The 19298-nt window shown below is 40.4% G+C and overlaps 2 protein-coding genes across 3 annotated transcripts; one reads left to right on the top strand and one right to left on the bottom strand.

Annotated features, from left to right (window-relative positions):
• The first annotated feature begins 1517 nt into the window (after nucleotides 1-1517).
• On the top strand, nucleotides 1518-8731 carry anp32e (acidic (leucine-rich) nuclear phosphoprotein 32 family, member E). 2 transcript variants are annotated; one of them, XM_048230056.1, is made up of 7 exons: nucleotides 1518-1688; nucleotides 4123-4272; nucleotides 5045-5167; nucleotides 5515-5677; nucleotides 6039-6163; nucleotides 6408-6462; nucleotides 7112-8731. In XM_048230056.1, exons 1-7 carry the CDS (start codon nucleotides 1635-1637, stop codon nucleotides 7192-7194), a joined length of 753 nt encoding a protein of 250 aa, XP_048086013.1. In that variant the 5' UTR covers nucleotides 1518-1634; the 3' UTR covers nucleotides 7195-8731. The 2 variants fall into 2 exon arrangements, with proteins under 2 accessions (XP_048086013.1, XP_048086014.1); XM_048230057.1 differs by lacking the exon at nucleotides 1518-1688 and adding an exon at nucleotides 1772-1840.
• LOC125285665 (C-type lectin domain family 4 member E-like) lies at nucleotides 7538-16477 on the bottom strand. The gene is made up of 7 exons (XM_048230203.1): nucleotides 16162-16477; nucleotides 14427-14489; nucleotides 13487-13549; nucleotides 13021-13145; nucleotides 12423-12523; nucleotides 12087-12215; nucleotides 7538-7544 (listed from the first exon to the last, which is right to left on the bottom strand). The coding sequence occupies exons 1-7, from the start codon at nucleotides 16475-16477 to the stop codon at nucleotides 7538-7540; spliced, it is 804 nt and encodes a 267-aa protein (XP_048086160.1).
• Between the last annotated feature and the right edge of the window lie 2821 nt (nucleotides 16478-19298).

Raw genomic sequence — 19298 nt, 5'->3', positions numbered from 1 at the left:
TATGATAATATTTTTTTACAACATAGCCAGCTTTTGCCTGCTCCCTTAACCACTACTGAGATGTGTTAAGAGAGTAATCTGAACAACAACTGAACCATATGGCTCAACCCAAACTTCCCATATGCTAGTAATTTCTTTATAGAGAAAAAAACATTCTCTTTTTTACAAACCATCCTTTCAAAACTATAGTCAAAACTAATATATGGTGTTGCTTATCCTCAACATCTTCAGCAAGACAGCAATTGTTTAAATTGGTTTCATTTGCCCGTATAAAGCGCTGAAACCACGGGAGTGTTGTAGTCTGGTGAGTTGAATATTACTGAGCGGCAATTTGCTCAAATCAGCTTAGCTGTTTTGTCATGCGATCCTCAGGTCAATGCCGTGTCCCTCCAGTGGTCACTTTGAGTCATAGCACACAAACTGGTATTGGCATTTCTTTGTGCAGACATATTTTTGAGTGTTTACTGTTTACAAAATGGAAGTATGTTTTGTTTTTAACAGTTACGTTATTGCTATCAATAACACGCTCGAATAAACACACTTTCCTCAAGATGTTATCTAATTTACACCGAGAAGACCCTTTTCAAGTAACTTTGCACGAGTATAAAACTATAAGAAAAACATGACACATTATAAGAATATGTTCAATGCAAAGGGAATGTAGACATATTTAAATTATTTTCATTCTCGGGTCATTTAATATTCGTTTTATCGACTGCAGGGGTTAACGGAAGTATTTATTAACCCTTTACACAATATATTCTCCAATCGTTTCGACATCTATAGCTGAACATTCTCTCACTCAATTAAGTCAAACATGTAGTATCACCCTTGGTCAAATGCAGGCTTCCTGATGCAAGGTTTTGCGCAAAGGACTTTGGCCTGTGAAACCAATGGAGGCAGCTAAGCGGCATATAATACTGCGCAGATGGCGTGGCTCTGTCTCCCTAAGCCCCGTGCTTGCCTTGGTTCATGGTCAGCCATTTTGTAACAGCTGAAGAGGAATTACATGTTAGATGGGTGAGCCAGTTTGTATCGAGTGCCTGCTACTGTTCACTTTTAATTTAACTTTACGCGAGGCCAGTGTGATAAGAGTGTCGTTCAGTGTTTCGTTTGCGACTCGTAACCAACTTCCCTTGTGCTCTACTTCTCGCACCAGGCTATCGTTGTTGTGACCTTACACCTCGAGTTACAGTCGATTTATGTAATGAGAAAAAATAAAGAGGTTTGCTGCTATAAACCGTAGCTCTCGTCTTAATGCGCCAATGAGAACAAAGGGTAGGTGGAACTGAAGCTTTAAACCTACATATTGATGTTCATAGTAACCAATCCGTATTTACTGCGCGCGCAATTCTCGCCAATCGCTAGGCTCTTCATACACCGATTATGTTAATCAGCATGATCTATTTGAATGACAAGATGATCGTGTACTCATATTTCGAAGTGTAAAACAGCACCAATCAGCATATCCAATGGGCGGGACTCAGGAGAGGGGGTTGGGTGCGAAGTATCATGGAGGATCATTTGGAGAACTGAAGCCACGGAAGCGAGCCGAACCGTGGGTCCGTGTCTCAGCCAATATTTGTTTTCATTTTTGACTTTTCCATCCTGTAAATTGTATATTTATTTTGAACATGGAAATGAAAAAGAGGATCAGTTTGGAACTGAGAAACAGGACTCCTGCTGAGGTAAGACCAGGAGACGTTTATTTATTTATTTTGTTCAAGGAATGCAAGATGATGTTCACTTACAACCTGACTGTAGAGTGGACTCGGCATACTTGCGAAAGCCGCCTTCAGTGGAATTCTGCTAGACCACATGGACACCTGAAGGGATGCGAGTAAGATCACGTCTCATACAGGAAAGCCTTACATTTGTGGCATTTGGTATATAATTGCCCAGACTACCCTTTTATGAATATTTAGACAGGACTTTATGAGCCAGAGCTGAGCCAATGCAATGAAGTCTATTGTTGACTGGTTGTCCTACCCTCCCTCCTCCTCGATGTGATACATTGTAACAATCGTTCGATCTAGCAGAAGCGCGACAAGAACGAAATTAGAATATTGCCCAGTTTTGTTTTCAAATTGAGAAAAGTGACAGATTGAACTTGACAGATCGACAATTGTTTGAGGCTTAAACACATTTTTGTTCTATACTCTATTTTGGTCAAGTTGCTAAACTGTCCAAAAATGCTTGCTATGCCTATCATTGAAAATGATGAGAACAACTTTCAATAGCAGACGCCCAAGTAATTTTCCTGTTATTGTCCCACCTATTTCTAGCCTATTTTGACGCAATTTGTTCGACGTTTTACCAGCGGACTAAAAGTATAGAAATAGTGCTGTACTAATGTGTCTTCGGTGGAGTTATAATTGCCTACTGAATGGCTTATCGGTCGGCAAGACCGAGTCGCTTCGTCTCCCTTGAGCGGACATTTTACGCTCTCGAGTGAGTTAACTTCGACCTTGTTAATGGCAACAACAATTTCCTTTAAAATCTTATTTACTTAAATATCTATTCGAAGCGTTTTCGGTTAGAGTAAGCTTATATTCTGCGATAAGACATTCGTTCAGTTTTTTTTTCATACGCAGCATTGCTAAGTGGACTCCTCCGTTGACGACGCGCTCTTCCCTGCGAGTGAGCGAGCGTAGGAGCTTGTGTCTACAGTGCGCTGTTGAGCCCGTGCAGGCGGGCGGGGAGTGGAAGTCATTTTGTTGCATCAATAGACGAAACTCTTGTCGCGGCATGGTTGAAGCTTCAGTTATTTTTAAGACCATGTCGAGTGCTGAACTTAGACATGCTGTTTAACGAACAGCTGATAGGACTATTGGAAATGGTCTAAGGGTAGGCACAAATGCCGTTATACTGGGACCTGTCCGCGCTTTTAAATGGAGTCCATAAAGAAGCTGCACTCGCGCTGGGTGTTCTCTAGATGAAGTGATTATGTAACGCCATCGTACTTGCATTAAATGGCTACATTCATGTTTCTCCGTTTCTAACCCTTAATTTTTATTTAGTCCCAATTAAATATTTTAGCCAACATATTGGTCTGGTTTCTGAATTGAAGGAATTTGGCAGATGGTGCGGGTTTTACACACAACCTCCCCCCTCCCCCTTCAGTAGATTAGGCTACAGTAAAACCCCCACCCTTCCGACTCCACTTGCCTATAGGGACGGAAGATTTTCTTCATTCATTCATTTGAATACGTAAAGACTACTACGAGTCTACTATCGACACGATTTCCTACTGAAAACAGATTTGGCTTGATAATAGCCTTTGACGTTTCTAACATTAACCCATGCTCAAACTGTAGGCTAAGTGTAGTTGCCGAAGACACCAGAGAACGATTGCAACTGAGCATTAAATATTCCCGCGTGCAGGTATGGAGCGTTGCCGCCCACATCTCTGCTTTGTTTCCTGACTTAACTGACCGGAGGCTACATTAAATGTATCGGGATTGTTTTGCCCCTCGAGTATAAAGTGTTTTATACAATAAGTGACACATCTGACAAAACTCTTTTGTGTTACTATGGTCGTCATCATCTTCCACTGGCTCTAAAATCATGGCCAATCATTTTTGTTTTAGCTTTGTCAAATATGATTAGTGATACACATGAAATTAGAGACGCAATTGTTAGCTAGCTAGTGTATATAGGCCCCAAATAGACAACTTGTAAAACGGGTTATTTGACTGTTTTGATCATTTGATCCATCTTTGTTAATGGATGCCAAACGCAATTATCAACTGCCCCTTTACTTAATGGAACTTACTTGGCTCTTTTTTTCTGATGAGCTCATGCAATATTTTAAGGATAAAAGGAACAAATGCCGTTTGCCACATTTACTACATTGGTTTCTCACAGACACAATGCAGCTCTGAGTTTAGACTTCTGTGTAGTTGTTTAAAATGTCCTACATAATATATTCAGACATGCTGCCTAATCATCACATGCTAATATATATATATATATATATACAAAATTTAATTAGTAGTTAATGTTCTGCAGACTATTCTTCCAAAAGTACATCAACAGGCACAGCAGAATTTGTGTTAACCTGATACAGACTGTAAGCGTGAGGATGTACAGTGGCCGTAACACTTCACTCTGCTGTTCTAGGTGGCAGAGCTTGTGGTGGACAACTGCCGCTCCAGTGATGGTGAGGTCGAGGGTCTCACTGATGACTTCAAGGAGTTGGAGTTCCTCAGCATGGTCAACGTGGGCCTGACCTCCCTGGCCAAGTTGCCCTCACTGCCCAAACTGCGTAAGGTGAGCATAAACTCATCACACGGAGGACAGACTTGGGATGATCAGTGGTTACACATCAGTTTCAGTTAGGACATGATGTCACACAATTTATTCAATGAGAGCAGTCAGTTCAGTGCTCACCCCTCACCTCTATCTTGCAACTTTAAGTGAAAATCCAGATCTGGATAATCATATAGGAGGACCAAGATATGATGACCCTCTACCTTTTAGGAAAATTTGAAGTGAATCAAACCAGTAGTTTGTAAGTTATGTGAGCAGACACACACACAGAGAGACGGACAGACTGATCATGATGGCTGAGCACTACTTCATAGACCTAATACAATTAGCTGCCTCCTTGTTTGTAATATAGTTCTGTTTATCTCTCGGTATGCCTTCATCTCCAGTTTCAGAACTTTGGACAGCTCCTCTTAAGTTGGAACTACTGCTGCGTAACTATGATATTACATTGAACTTACCTTATAACAGTGCTGTATTCAGCTGATGACCTTCATCTGAACTTGTGAGCACAATGCTGACCATTCATGGCATACTGAAGAAACAAGAACAACAACATTAAGGGAACTAGATAGTTATTAATACATCTATTAACAGTTTCAGCACCACGGACAGCTCCTTCACCTTCCCTGTCCACTGTGATAAAAGTTCAGAACCCTGTTACATACTTTTGTTTTCATTGTCTGTCTATGACCAAGCACATTGAACTTCAAAAAATATGTATCTGATAAGGTTAAAAGATAACTAGACTGAGGATGGTGTTTCTTTTCCTCAGCTGGAGCTGAGTGACAACAACATCTCGGGTGGTCTAGAGACTCTGTCGGAGAAATGCCCCAACCTGACGTACCTGAACCTGAGTGGGAATAAGATCAAAGAGCTCAGCACAGTGGAGGCTTTGGTAAGAGATTGGAGATACGATTAAAATAAAACGCAGAGTATCGCTGTAGGCATTGTCACAGTCATATAATCAATTAGTATTATACTATACTTGATACAAAGAGTCTGTGACAATTGTGTCAGTGGAATACCTTTTACAAAGCTTTCATAACTTAACTGGATGGAAGTGGGAGGGGAGACCTTCCTCTCTCTCTCTCTCTCTCTCTCTCGCTCTCTCTCGTCTCTCGTCCCCCGTCCCCTCTCTTTCTCTCTCTCTCTCTCTCTCCCTCTCTCTCTCTCGTCTCTCCGTCCCCCCCCCCCCTCTCTCTCTCTCTCTCTCTCTCTCTCTCTCTCTCTCTCTCTCTACAGCAAAACCTAAAGAACTTGAAGAGCCTGGACCTGTTCAACTGCGAGATCACCACACTGGAGGAGTACAGGGAGAGCATCTTCGAGCTTCTGCCTCAAGTTGTGTACCTGGATGGCTTTGACGCGGAGGACAACGAAGCCCCAGACTCTGAGGCCGATGATGACGGTACAAATCATGAGCGAGTTACAGCAGGCAGAGTGGCATCAAATTGGAACATTGTCTCTGTGCTGTAGCCTACATATGCCTCCAGAGCATGCGAAGCAAATAAGAAAAGGCATCAAATGAGTAGCATTGAAATTCAAAACATAGAGGAGTGGTTTCACATGATGAAGAAAAGATAATGATGTTTTCTAGTTTCTGTTATATATGATAATAACTGCTTATAATGTCTTAATAGTGCTTTTCTCGTCACCATGGTTTGTGTATGTCACCAAGATGTGGATGCCATATTAGATGTGATTAACTATGTTGATAGGCTTACACATTAAAAGCATTAATCATGTTTTATCATGAACTGTCTAAACAGATGAGGATGAGGATGGAGAGGAAGGGACAGGTCCCTTGGGTGACTATGATGACGAAGATGATGATGATGAGGGCTCGGAAGGTGGAGAGGTTGGGCTGTCATACCTGACAAAAGAGGGCATCCAGGTGAGGGCTTCCTTTTGCCTCATACAGACATGTTTATGAGTTCAACACCACATTTGCAATTACAATATCTTATTGGTCATTAAAAAGCATCCTTATTTTCACACATTATCTCTCCCATTTAAGTCACACATAAGTATTGTACCTTTGGTAGCATTTTATAGTGTTGCAAGAGTAATTGTCTCTTATTTGAGTTCTGAATAGCAACGTGTGTATTACTTTTACATTGACATCTTTTTTCGACTAGGACGAAGATGAGGATGATGATTATGTGGAAGAAGAGGAAGAGGAGGCGGGAGAGGGTGAGTATTTGAAAATGGCAACCGCCTTAGACAGCATCAGGCTTTGACATTGACATGTTATTGATAAATATCGCTTTCAGACCAGCCATTGAAACGAGTTTGTCTCCTTGGTGTAATGACTGATTCCGTAGACACTTTTATTGATTCACTTAGTCAAAGCAGGTTGACTCCTATTGATCCCTGCTGTTGCCAAGTGTGAGGTGTATTGATCTGACACTGAACCAAGCACTTTAGCCCATGGGTTGCAATTGATGGTCGTTAACAGCGCACACCACATGTGAAACTCTACTCTCCTTACTTGGCCCCTCCATGATTCTGCTTTAGGGAGAAACTCTTTAAATGGAAAAAAAAAGATCACCATTATATATATATATATATATATATATATATATATATATATATATATATCACCTAAACAAGCTTTAAAATGTATCAGTCACAGTTTTCTGCAATCCTGTCAGACACGCTTAGACATAGTAACACCAAAATATATAGATTCCTTTATACACACTTTGTAATCAAATGTTACATCAGGTCTATTGCAGTAGCAGTACAACAGAAGTTGTGAGACTGATTTATAATGTGGTTGGTGGCGAGAAGCTTAGTTGACCTGTCTGCTGAGAGTGCAACTGTACGTCATGCTTTGCAGAGGGGGCCGGAGTCCACGGAGAGAAGAGGAAGAGGGCCGCAGAGGACGAGGGAGAGGATGATGATGATGATGATGATGACTAGTCCTTCTTCCGAGGAGCTTCGGAACCCACATCCAAGCTGTTAGAGCAACCATGAAAAAGAGCGTGATCTTGCAGATTGTTTTTCTCTTTGTATACCATAGATATCACTGTAGAAGCTAAGTGTTTTCCTTTTGATATATAAAAATATATATTATAATATATTATATAATATACTATTTGAAATAAGGAGAGGTTTAACTGATAAGTCATTTATAACCATTCCAGCTGTAAGTTCCCAACCCGAGTAGTTTGTCAGTGAGTTCATGATACGGGGTGGGTGTGGGTGGAGGGGTGGGGGGGTTGAGTTTGTGTTTTTAGACCAGCTTGTGGTTCATGAGTTCATTTTACCAGCTGCACAAAAGATGCAGAAACAGGGAGACACAACACAAAAGAACACGACAACTCAGAATCCTCCAGCAGGCTTTCAGCGCCGCCGTCAGTCCGGAGCTTCAACCTTTCAGAGACTTTTATTCTGAAAGCATCTCCAAGGACACGCCGAGCCCCGCCCCTTCACTCATCTACCTCTGGGGGCTGCTACTCTTCCCACCCTACGGGAGTAGCGAGCCAATCATCCCCTGCCATCTTTCCCCCCACTTGGGCAGAAACGGACACTTGGGATGGATGCTGAACCAAGTTCCTACCACCTGACAGTTACCCTGGTCTTCTCCTCAGAGCATCTTTTGTATAGGATTCGCTCCGCTTGATCCAGAAAACGCTACTCTATGGTAGATTATAGTGATGTGTTATAACAGTAGTAGAATTCCCAGACAAATTACGCTGTTTCATAAACCTACACAGGTAAAGGGCAGTAATGTAATGTGAGTCTAAAAGTCATCCCACCAGAAACTCGAGGTGGAGTTTAATTGCATAACAAAAAAAATGGGAGGGATGGTTGTCCTACCTGAAATGTCGTACCTTTAGTAGCTCAGTGTCAGGGCTAACATGCAAGTGACGTTGTCGGCTCCTATATCTTTATAGAACGGGACACAATCTGCTCTTTGTAAAGTAAACAAATAAACACAAACAACACCTGTTTCTGTTGAGGGGTGTTATTCAAACTCAATCAGAAAGCAGTTTAATCCCAACACCTGTTCTATTTTAACATTGTACAATAAGACCATTCAATACCATTTTTTTAGAATGAAAACTTGACTGCTGATGCTTTACTAATAATGTTAGGTGTAAACTGCTTTGTTATGGGATTAGTGATCACCCCTGGGTAATGGAAAAAAATGGTTAGTTTGTGATTTTTTTCTTCTTATTTTACAAAGTAAGAATGATAATCTTTTAATCTATTGTTCGTATGGCAATATGTATATAGTATCTGTTCCATCAGTTTTTGTGTGTATTTTTTTTTTAATTTTCTTGTGTTTGAATTCAAAGCACAGGTCAGAGGGGCAAGCTTTAGACCCTGCACTCTCAGCGTCCCCTTTTCTTTTTGGTCCTTGGCTGTTGTGAGAGTTTTTGTGTTTGGCGTTTTTGTGTGCTGTAAACCTCTTCAGAGGGTGTTTTTTTGGAATAAAAAAATCCACCTAAAAGATGAGCTTTATATAAATCATTTTCATTCTTAAGTTATTATGCACCTGTCACCATGCCAACACAGAGGCCTTTAATGAAGTTGACCCAGTTTACAGCCTTGTTAACAGTGTTCTGTGAAACTGGGACATTAAAGTTGTGAGATGTTTCAATAATAAAACTTGAATGATTTGATGATATTTACAATCATGTATTATATGCATTAAAGGTTTGAGCATAATAACTCACTTGAATTTAGCTTCAAAGAGTCTGTCCAAAAGTTGACAAAGACCCCTTTGTTAAGAATTGGGTCTTCAAATTCAAAAATGTACTGCAGTACTTTCACATGAAACAAAATTAGAATAAAAAACGTAGAAAAACCATTAAGGACAAACATCCAGACGAAGGCATTTATTTCAAATATTTTTTTACACTACAAGGACAGTTTCCTCACATGTCAAAGGCTCCCAAATCAGTTGGAAGAGCCATGTCCAATATTGTCCGGTAACGTGTGTGAAACATGAGCAAAGGGGTCAGTTGACTGCCCCCTGGCGTACGTTAGTATTGACCTTCACGGCAGCGTGGCTGCTGTGCGCTAAATATTACACACGGCTGCCATCTGTGGAGCCTGTGTACGTAAGCGCTTAATAATTCATGATGTTAAGGCTTCTCAGAACACACTAAGAGAGGAGAGGCGGGGCCAGCATGTCTGACCAAGTGGAACAGAAACAGAAAGAGTTGCCGTGGAGATGCTCATGAATAATTCATGAGCGACAGGGCATCATTTAATTGGCCACCCACTGGAGGTGGGATTACAGTACCATGGGTGGAGGGAGTCGCTGAGACCCTTCTTATTAGTTATTCATGAGTGACAGTTCTGTGTGCTCTATAGCACTTAATGGACATGTTGTTTGGTAGGTTTAAGTCAAGACAGACAAGGCCATACATTGGTCTGAGTAGTTCCACCCAGTGAACTCACTCTGTGTACAGATCACTTCAGTGCTTAGAAGGTGACAGACACTGAGGGCGAGTATTACTCTAAGAGGAATTCAGACACATTGAATAAAATTATACAACATTTTTTTTTATAAGAGATGAATTGAACTCTGCAAAGTTATGGGTGACCTTGTGTTAAGTCAACATAACACTTTTAATAAACTACAGTATATGACTGAACTCTATCATATAGAGAAGTTAGTGGTAAGTATTTTCCCAGTCGTTGCTGAAAACATCAGAAAACTACAGAGTAATGGTAATCATCACCCATAAGGACGAAACTGCGTCCTTTGTTGTAGGGCTCACTCCTGTGAGGCCCATCTATCTTGTCTGCATGAGCCTTGACAGTTTGGCATGCTTTTAACCCTGTGACACTTGGCGTCTCAACTATTTCAGCAATGCAAACATCTCTCCAGTAGGCACCATCCCTCTGGTTTCAGCTTTCAGCGTCTGCCAGGCCCTCTTGGTGACAGACAATATGCTTGGATCATCTTAAAGCACAGTTGGTCCTTGGGTCGTGTCTGCCACGCAGAGCTGTTTCCTTTCAATGAGCACCACTGACAAAAACCTTCCGGGTTCAGAAGAGTCGCTGAAAACTGTAAACTGCTTTAAAGTTTGTGGACAAGGGGCAAGTAAAAAATTCAAAGGTGAACTTCAAGCAAAACTTTCCAAAGGCATCCTTTTTCTCTAATGTGTTTATTATCTAATGAATAGCATGACATTACCTAGAGCATCAATGACACTGAATCACTAGTTAAACTAAGTTCATGAATAGAAATTTAATAAGCAACACAATAGGCTAATATGGGGTCCCTATGTGGTGTCTACCAGCCAAGGGATCCTTGGTTAAAAAAATGCTGAAAGCCTCTGACATAACATAGCATATAAATATTTGAATTAGTAATTTCAGGAGAATATTCCAGTCCAGGATAGGGACAGGCACATTCCGTTCAGTCCCTGTGACACCTGTCAGTACATGAATAGATCTCTATTTTAAAAGCAATAGTCAAGGATACCAAATAGATATAGCTTCAGCTTCAAAACACAATCTCTGAAATCAATTTTATCACAGAAAACACAGCAGCAACTTTAAAAGCCAGATGATTAATTCTTTCAATTTTGAAGTAAAACACACACAAACACTTTTTATCATATCAAAAATCGTCTTTACATCAAAAAATCGTCTTTACAAAGTCATGAGATCTGATAACTTGTAGCATACATGTCTTATGCAGGCCAGCTATCATCATGAATATGAACTTAATGGTGGAATATGAACTTAATCACCAGCAGATGGCACTGTAGGCTACAACATAACAGGTACAAGATACAAAAACAAAGAAATTCCTCAACTGCAGTTGGAAACTTAGATAATAACTTGATATAAAAGCATAGGATTCATACTGTAAACAAATATTATATAATCAACACAAGCCTTCATCAACTCTAAAGAATGTGGTGACCTCTTCCCTATATCTGACCAATCTAACCTAAATGATTTAATTAGAAATGTGACATGACTGCCTGGCATGTGCTACAAAGTGTGACAAACTAATACTGAACACAGAACTTGTCTAGTTAGCCCTTTTTATGTAATCTTTCTCATGTAGACAAAACATAACTCCATAAAAATAAACTTTGAAAACAAACAATTTTGTTGCATTACCATTCAAATATGTACACTGTACAAGGCAAACAAAAGGGAATAGTTTAATTCATACAAAAGTAATTCACATGACAGTATAATGCTGTTTAACTTCATTTGTACCCCCCCCCACACACACTCTTCAGAGGACACTGTTCCCACCTATTTTGGTCTACCATCAAATGCCTGACCTCTTTAGAAAGCTGAGGCCATGACGTTTCTTGGGAAGCAATCAGAATAATTGTGTGAAGTACTGGCACAGAGTTACAGAGGCTGGAATACTGTTTTTTCTTTCTACCGGGTTACGCACATCTATGAACTGACCACATTTCAGCCCTCTAAGTCACTTGAGAAACAACTGAGCTCTAGCACCAGGCATTGTGAAGCTGTGTGTAAAATCAATATAGAAGAAAAGATGAGTAGTACAATTATTTGTAAAGATATGTCCATGCATTTGCCGTTTTGAATTTAGACATAAGATTAATTTGACAATGTAAAGCACTATACATATTGGACAGGTTGCCATGTATGGAATCCCAAGAGTCCATGCTTTCAAATGGTATATAATATTGCTATGCTACATAGGAATATCAAAGATCCTTTAGAACACCAGCTTTCTCAACGGTCTCTGGCAATGGTGCATAGCCTATGACTGATTTAGAATGTTGGGGGGAGTGGGGGGGGGTCACACTGTCTCATACTGTATTTGCAGAAAAAGAGAAAATAGTTTGTTTTACATTTCGCATATCCACTGTAGTTTTCTGTCACATTTTTCATCATTCCATGTTTGTAGACGGTTGGTTCTGTCCCAAATCACAACACAGTCTTGACCTTCATGATTATTTGGCTGATCTATGGCCCAGTATCTACACAAACACAGGGAAACATGATGAGCAATACTCAAAAATGGTTAGAAATCAATGGAAAAAGAAAGTGATAGAAATCCATTCAAAATATGTTTGTGTTTCTGTACTATTATGTAATTTTTTCCAGAAATATGGTATTTTATTTTTGCATGTGAAGCGAAGGAATAGAGGACATTTGATGAGAAGTTTGAGTGGCATCGCTCTTACGTCTCGGTTAGGTTGGTGTTGTCCACCCATCTCCACACATCCTCTGTATCCGTATCAGTGAGGCCAATCCAGGCTAGCACAGACAATTCAGCAAGAAACAGCTGTGGTGGAAGGTGAAAGTGAGCCGTTAGAACATCATGTGTTTGGTAGGATATACTGTCATCATAATATATTGTATAACCTTAGTGATGAAAGGTGAATTACATTTGTATTTGCAGTGACAATATGTAACCATTATTTCAGAAGTTTGAGTTGCTTTCTTTTGTTAAGTATATTCTTGGACTTTTCTATGCCTCTATTAAGAACAGAGGGAAGATAGTGACAGGAAGTGAGTGTAACATACAGATGGGATGGAGTCAGAAAATGACTTAAGTTAGACTCCAACCTAGGACCCATGGGCACTTGAATCCAGTGTGGTAAGGATGTGGTAAGGATGCTGTAGCCAATTGCACCACAGGACCCCCCGTTTAACCATGTTTAAATTAGTCTTCATCTTGTCCTTGTGGATCAGTCAAAGTCAAAATTGTGATAACATTGGTCACGCACACACACACACACACACACACACACACACACACACACACACAAAGTAATCTACCTGTTCTTCCTGGCTGTTTATCACCACCAGGTCTCCCCCTTTGTCTATGCAGTACTGTCGGCTACTACTCCAGTTCCTCTTCAATGTGGACAGGTAGTACCAGGAGGGTTTGAAGTAATGCCATCCTGACAGAGACAGACAGACACATACAGTAGTCCTACATACAGCTTCTGTCAAATCTATCTACCTACCTATCTATCTATCTATCTATCTATCTATCTATCTATCTATCTATCTATCTATCTACCTTTCTATCTAGCCCATACTAACATTATACAAAAACAAACACTTAAAAAGTAGAGAATGTCTCATGGGGAAAATGTTTCAACAAATAAAACTTTATTCCTCTCTAATTTACTAAACTCTAATTTCTCATCTTAGAGTGTGGAAAACCAATGTTAAACCACCGAATATTATTCATGAAATCATTATGCATACTTTTACCAAATCATATGCTTCTACTCACCCATGCCAAAGAGCTTCTCTCTGTACTCTCTGTTAATGTGAGTGAGGTTATGTTCACGGATCACTGTGATTTGGTGAAGTGAAGAGAACAATTTTCTCATTAATATATTTTATATTTTGTATAATGTTGTTGCAATTATGCATGTACATCTGATATTCACAAATCTGTATAAGTGTTTGTGTATACTTTGTGTATTGATATTTTTATAAATTATTTGTTGTCATGTCGTCAACTCGTGACAGCAATCCGCAAGACATACTCATCTGAGAAAGTCAACATAGGAGGAAATATGAAATACTTTCCAGTACTTTTAACTCTTCTCCTGTTGTGTTCCTGCATTTGTATTGTACAGGCAACCACCCAAAATTCACCACTGGTTCACTTTGTAGACTATAACCCTCATAGAAGCACGTAAGTCAGGTTAGATCTTTTCTTCCTAAAATACTGGTAAACATTTACTTAAACTGTATATGTATGAATCATTATGAAATGGTTATTCCATAATGCCTCATAATGATCAACAAACATCTGTATAACCATTTAAAAATACTAGTGCGTGGTCAAAAATAGTTATGACTACACTCTACACTTTATGCTACAACATTGTAATGCTTTATGAGTGTAGACTCATAAAGAATAAGTTTACAGTAAAGTATCATAATACAGTAGAAAACACTTCACTTCATTACAGTAATAACCCATTATGAATGTGTTTCAAATGTTTAATAACTCACTATGAATATGTTTATAATGTTTTATGGCCCATTATGAATGTGTTTATAATGCTTAATAACCCATTATGAATGTGTTTATAATGCTTTGACCCATTGTGAATGTGTTTATAATGCTTTATGGATCCTGGGTTCAGAGAAAGTGTTACCAATGGTTCTATGAGCATTTTGGCCTATACAGTGTTTGTGGTCATTGTACTGTATCTCACCCAGTTCAGAAATGTTTGTTTGTAGTCTCTTTTTCTCTTCAGTTAAGTTTATTTGAATTTTGTCTGTGAATGGAAATAAAGAGTGAACACTCATTTAATCATTTACCCATCTATTTACGAAGCAGGTATTCTGATAAGACCAGGGAAAAGTGCGTTTTGGTGATATGCTGGTTCCAGAACTAGTCCCCCTCATTCAGAACGTCATACAAAGCTCCTCTCTTTACCATCGGTATAACTATTACATCTATTCACACCAAATTGATTGACAGGCAAATAGATAGAGTCCAAATAACAAGAATGACTGGTGGGGAGTAAGTGACTCTTTCACAACCAGAGAAACGGTCTCCTTTGTGCCTTTGTGTAGATCAGCGTTTTTCAACCACTGTGCCGGGGCACACTAGTGTGCCGTGAGAGATCATCAGTGTGCCGCAGAAAATTACCCAAATGTCACTCACTGGTCCAGAAAAGCAACTGTTGCATCAAAGAATTTATAACCACATGCTCTCATTGATTGTATGATTGCACAATTTGTGGTATGCAGGCATTGTACAACAGGGGCCCCATATCCAGTATTCACAGAATCATCACATATCCAGTTCATAACAACAATTAAATTAGATATAGTCACCTACAAATGAAACAGAGGGCGCTTGTTTTATTGAGCAGGTCTTGCATAGAAGCCATAATAAGGCCATATCTGTGTATTATTTGAAATTTTAGGCTATGGTATGTTTGTTTGTTTTTTTTCACACAGGACGTTAGTGTGCCGTGGGACATTTTAAGTGTCAAAAGTGTGCTGTGGCACAAAAAAGGTTGAAAAACACTGATGTAGATGATAGCATTTGTGGAAAGATTTTACACTGAAAATCAGTGCAAACTGATAAAAAAGATTGCATTCTGTAGCTTGAATTATGTTAGTGGAGAGATCAATCCAGATTGAGTTAGTGGATGTAAGTCTACAAAGCAATATGTTTGACAGCAACTGCAGAGATGCTGAACGAAGACTCGGCATTTAAGTGCTAAATACATGCAATCATGGGGAAAAGCCTCCAGGGGTGTTAGCACTGCCTCTATACATCACAGCGTTAAAAAAAGACTTTCTAAACGATTCTCTCTAGAAGGATCACCTTTGAATCATTCTGGATTGAGCATAATGAGTCTCTGGTGTTTGAACTGGAGAGGACCTTTTTTGTCTATCTCACAGAGGTGTTAGATGGGAGAGATCATAAGCAGGGAGCTGAGGCCCCTGAGCAAACAAGCCCAAAGTGTCTCAAGCTGGAAACAAGGTCAGGTCTGTGAACTCCGCTTTTAAAAGCGTTTCATGTTAATGCCTTAAACTTCAACACAGTGCAAGTACGGTGGGGGGAAATATTTATTATTTTGCGTAAAAGCAACTGCTTATATTTTAATTTTCTGCTCACCCAGATCAGATAGTTTTCTCTCTAACTTGGTCTTCTCTCCAGTCAGATCATGCTTCAGTCTGTCTGCATTGTCACAGAAACCACCCAATCAGTTGTGTTGAAATTTAACTTGTACAGAACTAAAACACAACTAAGCATACAGTATTTCACATATCATATTTAAATGCAATGTGTTCAGCCGCATTTCAGTTGGTCTGTAAAATGGCTCCAGTCAATGATTATGGACACCAATTGACCCTAGGTTGGATGTGAATGCATAAATAGAAATGGAACAATTCTAATCGCTGCTACTGACCATCTGCCCACTCACTCACCCAGCTGGTAGAGCTTTTTCTGCAGTGTCTCTCGCTCTCTCGTCAAGTTGATGTAGTTCTGTTGAAGTTGATCTCTTTGCATGTTATTCTTGGCCAGCAACAAAATGACCACCACTAGGACGGTACAAGGCAGGCCCAGACACAGAATGTGTCCCCACTCCTGCTTCCCAACCTGGCACACCTTACTGATCCAGCTGCATTTCTGGTATTTCATTGGATTCTCGTATATATTTTCGTCTCTTTCCTCCAGGGACAATCGAAAGCTTTGTACTGACTGCATAGGTATATATCCACCGTCTGTGTCTGGAGTCTCCATGTTCGCTTGTGGTGCCTGTGCATTGGAGTAATACCACTGATCTAAAGAGTTGAGTGGGGTAATACTCTCTGTATGTGTTATTTAATATCAGAAGGAAGTGTGTGAGTATATTGAGAAGATGTTTTGGGCAGTCACTTGTTTTGTGATTGGATTCTGGTGCTTAGCACTTCATGGTTCTCAAGACATATCTATCCAATCAAGTAGTGTGTTTTCAAAATGGCCATAAATGGCAACAATGTTTCTCAGCAAAAAAAAAAGAAGACATATTACCAAGTCTGCAACTTCTGATGGAGATTCACCACTGGTGGTCAACCTCAAACGGGTACAGTGCCTGTGGCTACGGTTTGTGAGAAGATTGCTGTTTGTGAAGAAACACACTGTTCTTCCTCTTTGCGTCTACTTGTTGCTTCACTGTCACAAACCAGAGAGAACATAGACACAAATAACAATGTACACTTCTGAAATGAATCAGACGTTGGTTGTCCAATCTTTTGGTTGTGTGTGTTGGAGTCACTTGCATCTTGAAGTGGTGATCTTCCTTAGAGATTTATGCGGTGCACTGGTGATGAGTACAGGGATGCAATTGTAAACTTATATACAATTCATCATTGAAGAGTAAAGCTTATGGTGTGTGTGTGCACAATAATGAACCTGCAGCATTACAGTGGCGCAGTAGCAACCTGTGACCAGTAGAAGGAGCCCTTTCCATGGGAAACCAGAGTGACACTGAACGATGGCCACAGAGAAAATGCTTCCAGAAGACCCCACTCACTGAGTGAGGAGGGATGGAAGATCAACATATGAGAAATACTAAGACATTCATCTCTTTCATTTGAGAAAAGAAAGTAGTAAACTGTTTATGTGGCATGGTGTGATGCAGAAACAAGCAGAGAGTTTTGGTCATGCTAGTGTTTCATGTTAGTAACAGTGTAAAACAGTGCAGTGTACTCAAACTGACATGCTGTAGAACCCTTGATCCATGCTGTAGAACCCCGTATCTATGCTGTAGGACCCCGTATCCATGCTGTAGAACCCCGTATCTATGCTGTAGAACCAGGGATGGATTACTGCACGGGCCTACCGGGCCCAGGCCCAGGGGCCCAAGGGGTCAGGGGGCCCTAAAGCCCAAGCCTTTGCATGGAATCATTGCCTCAATATCAACAAATCAGGATGTAGGCTATAAATCTGATTGAATTTAGTATTGGCCATCCCCAAATTGTACCAGAATACAGGAAATCACATCAAACAAATTAAAAAATTTCCTGGGGAGGACCCCCAAACACCCCTCCCCCCCGCCTCCCACATATACGACAATAAGTGGGGGGCCCTTAATACATCTGGGCCCAGGGGCCCGAAAGTTCATAATCTGCCCATGTGTAGAACCCCGTATCTATGCTGTAGACCCCCATATCCATGGAGCAGCAGCTTTTCTGTCCCTGACACTTCCAACATGTTCAAGACGCTGCAGACTCCTTGTACCATAAACTTAAATGGATCATCCAATATGTGATTCAACCAGAACACGGAAAACAAAAGTTTACAGAATGTTGTTCTGTTAAAATGATCCTCTATGTTGCTATCAGATTTCAGTGGTTTCACACTAAGACCCGCTTGTCTTTACCCTCATTATTACCAGTGATGGTGATATAGATAAGATCAAGACTCAAAGGGGGAAACAAGAAGAATCGAAAGTTCAACTAATCGGACTTATTTTGACTATGAACATTCTGAACATAAAAACAAAATAAATCAAAGATGTCAAAATCCGAGTACTAGATTGTTAAAATCACAGTGTCAGACTGTAACACATGTCTGGGTAATACAGCAGTGTGTCTTTCTCAGGTTCCTCTTTCACCTCTATACCAGTGTAACTGTCTTTCTCAGGTTCCTCTTTCACCTCTACCCATGTCAGAGCCACTGTGCTGCTTGCATGTAGATTAAATCATGTAGATACAGTATGATCAGTATGATGAAGACATGTGTGCTCATGCTTGAGGAATGAAGTGTCTGCAGATGCTTAGGGTTTTTGCAGACAAATACAGACAAACTCTGAATCTTACACAAACAAACACACGCAGACACAGACACAGACACAGACACAGACACAGACATACACCGACATATACACAAGCCCACGTGCACACACACACACACACATACACACACACACACACACACAAATATATAGACACACGCAAGCACTTGAACACACACACACGCACACACACGCACACACACACACACACACACACACACACACACACACACACACACACACACACACACACACAGACACACATATGTCACCCAGCCTCAAGCACATCCACGCACACTCCCCCTACACCACCACCCGCTCCTCATGCATTTCAGCTAACCAATCACAGGGCTCGATCCTCTTTATGCCTTATATGGGCTGTATGCTGTGAGGGGGAGGCCTGGGTTTGAGCAGTAAAGAGCTCCGTTTGGCTTTTGTGATGCACCACCACGTCTTCTGCTCATTTCCCACAGGGACCCTCAGTGAAGTCCTATACATCTTCATCACCATCACCTCAGAGGGGCTTCCTAAATGCTATAGGGAAATAGAAAGCGCTGATAGTAAATGCATATATATTATTCATGCATATTCATTTGAGACTCATGTGTGAACACCAGTGACCCTATGACACTGTAATGTACACTAAAAACAAATATGTGCTCTGGTTGCTGATAAGCAGCCATGAAATGCATGATCACACAGAAGAGGAAGCTGATAAGGCCAGCACACACACACACACACACACACACACACACACACACACACACACACACACACACACACACA

The sequence above is a fragment of the Alosa alosa genome, chromosome 20, assembly GCF_017589495.1.
Source record: "Alosa alosa isolate M-15738 ecotype Scorff River chromosome 20, AALO_Geno_1.1, whole genome shotgun sequence".
In the NCBI taxonomy this organism is placed as follows: domain Eukaryota; kingdom Metazoa; phylum Chordata; class Actinopteri; order Clupeiformes; family Clupeidae; genus Alosa; species Alosa alosa.
This window is presented reverse-complemented; position numbering and strand designations above follow the sequence as displayed.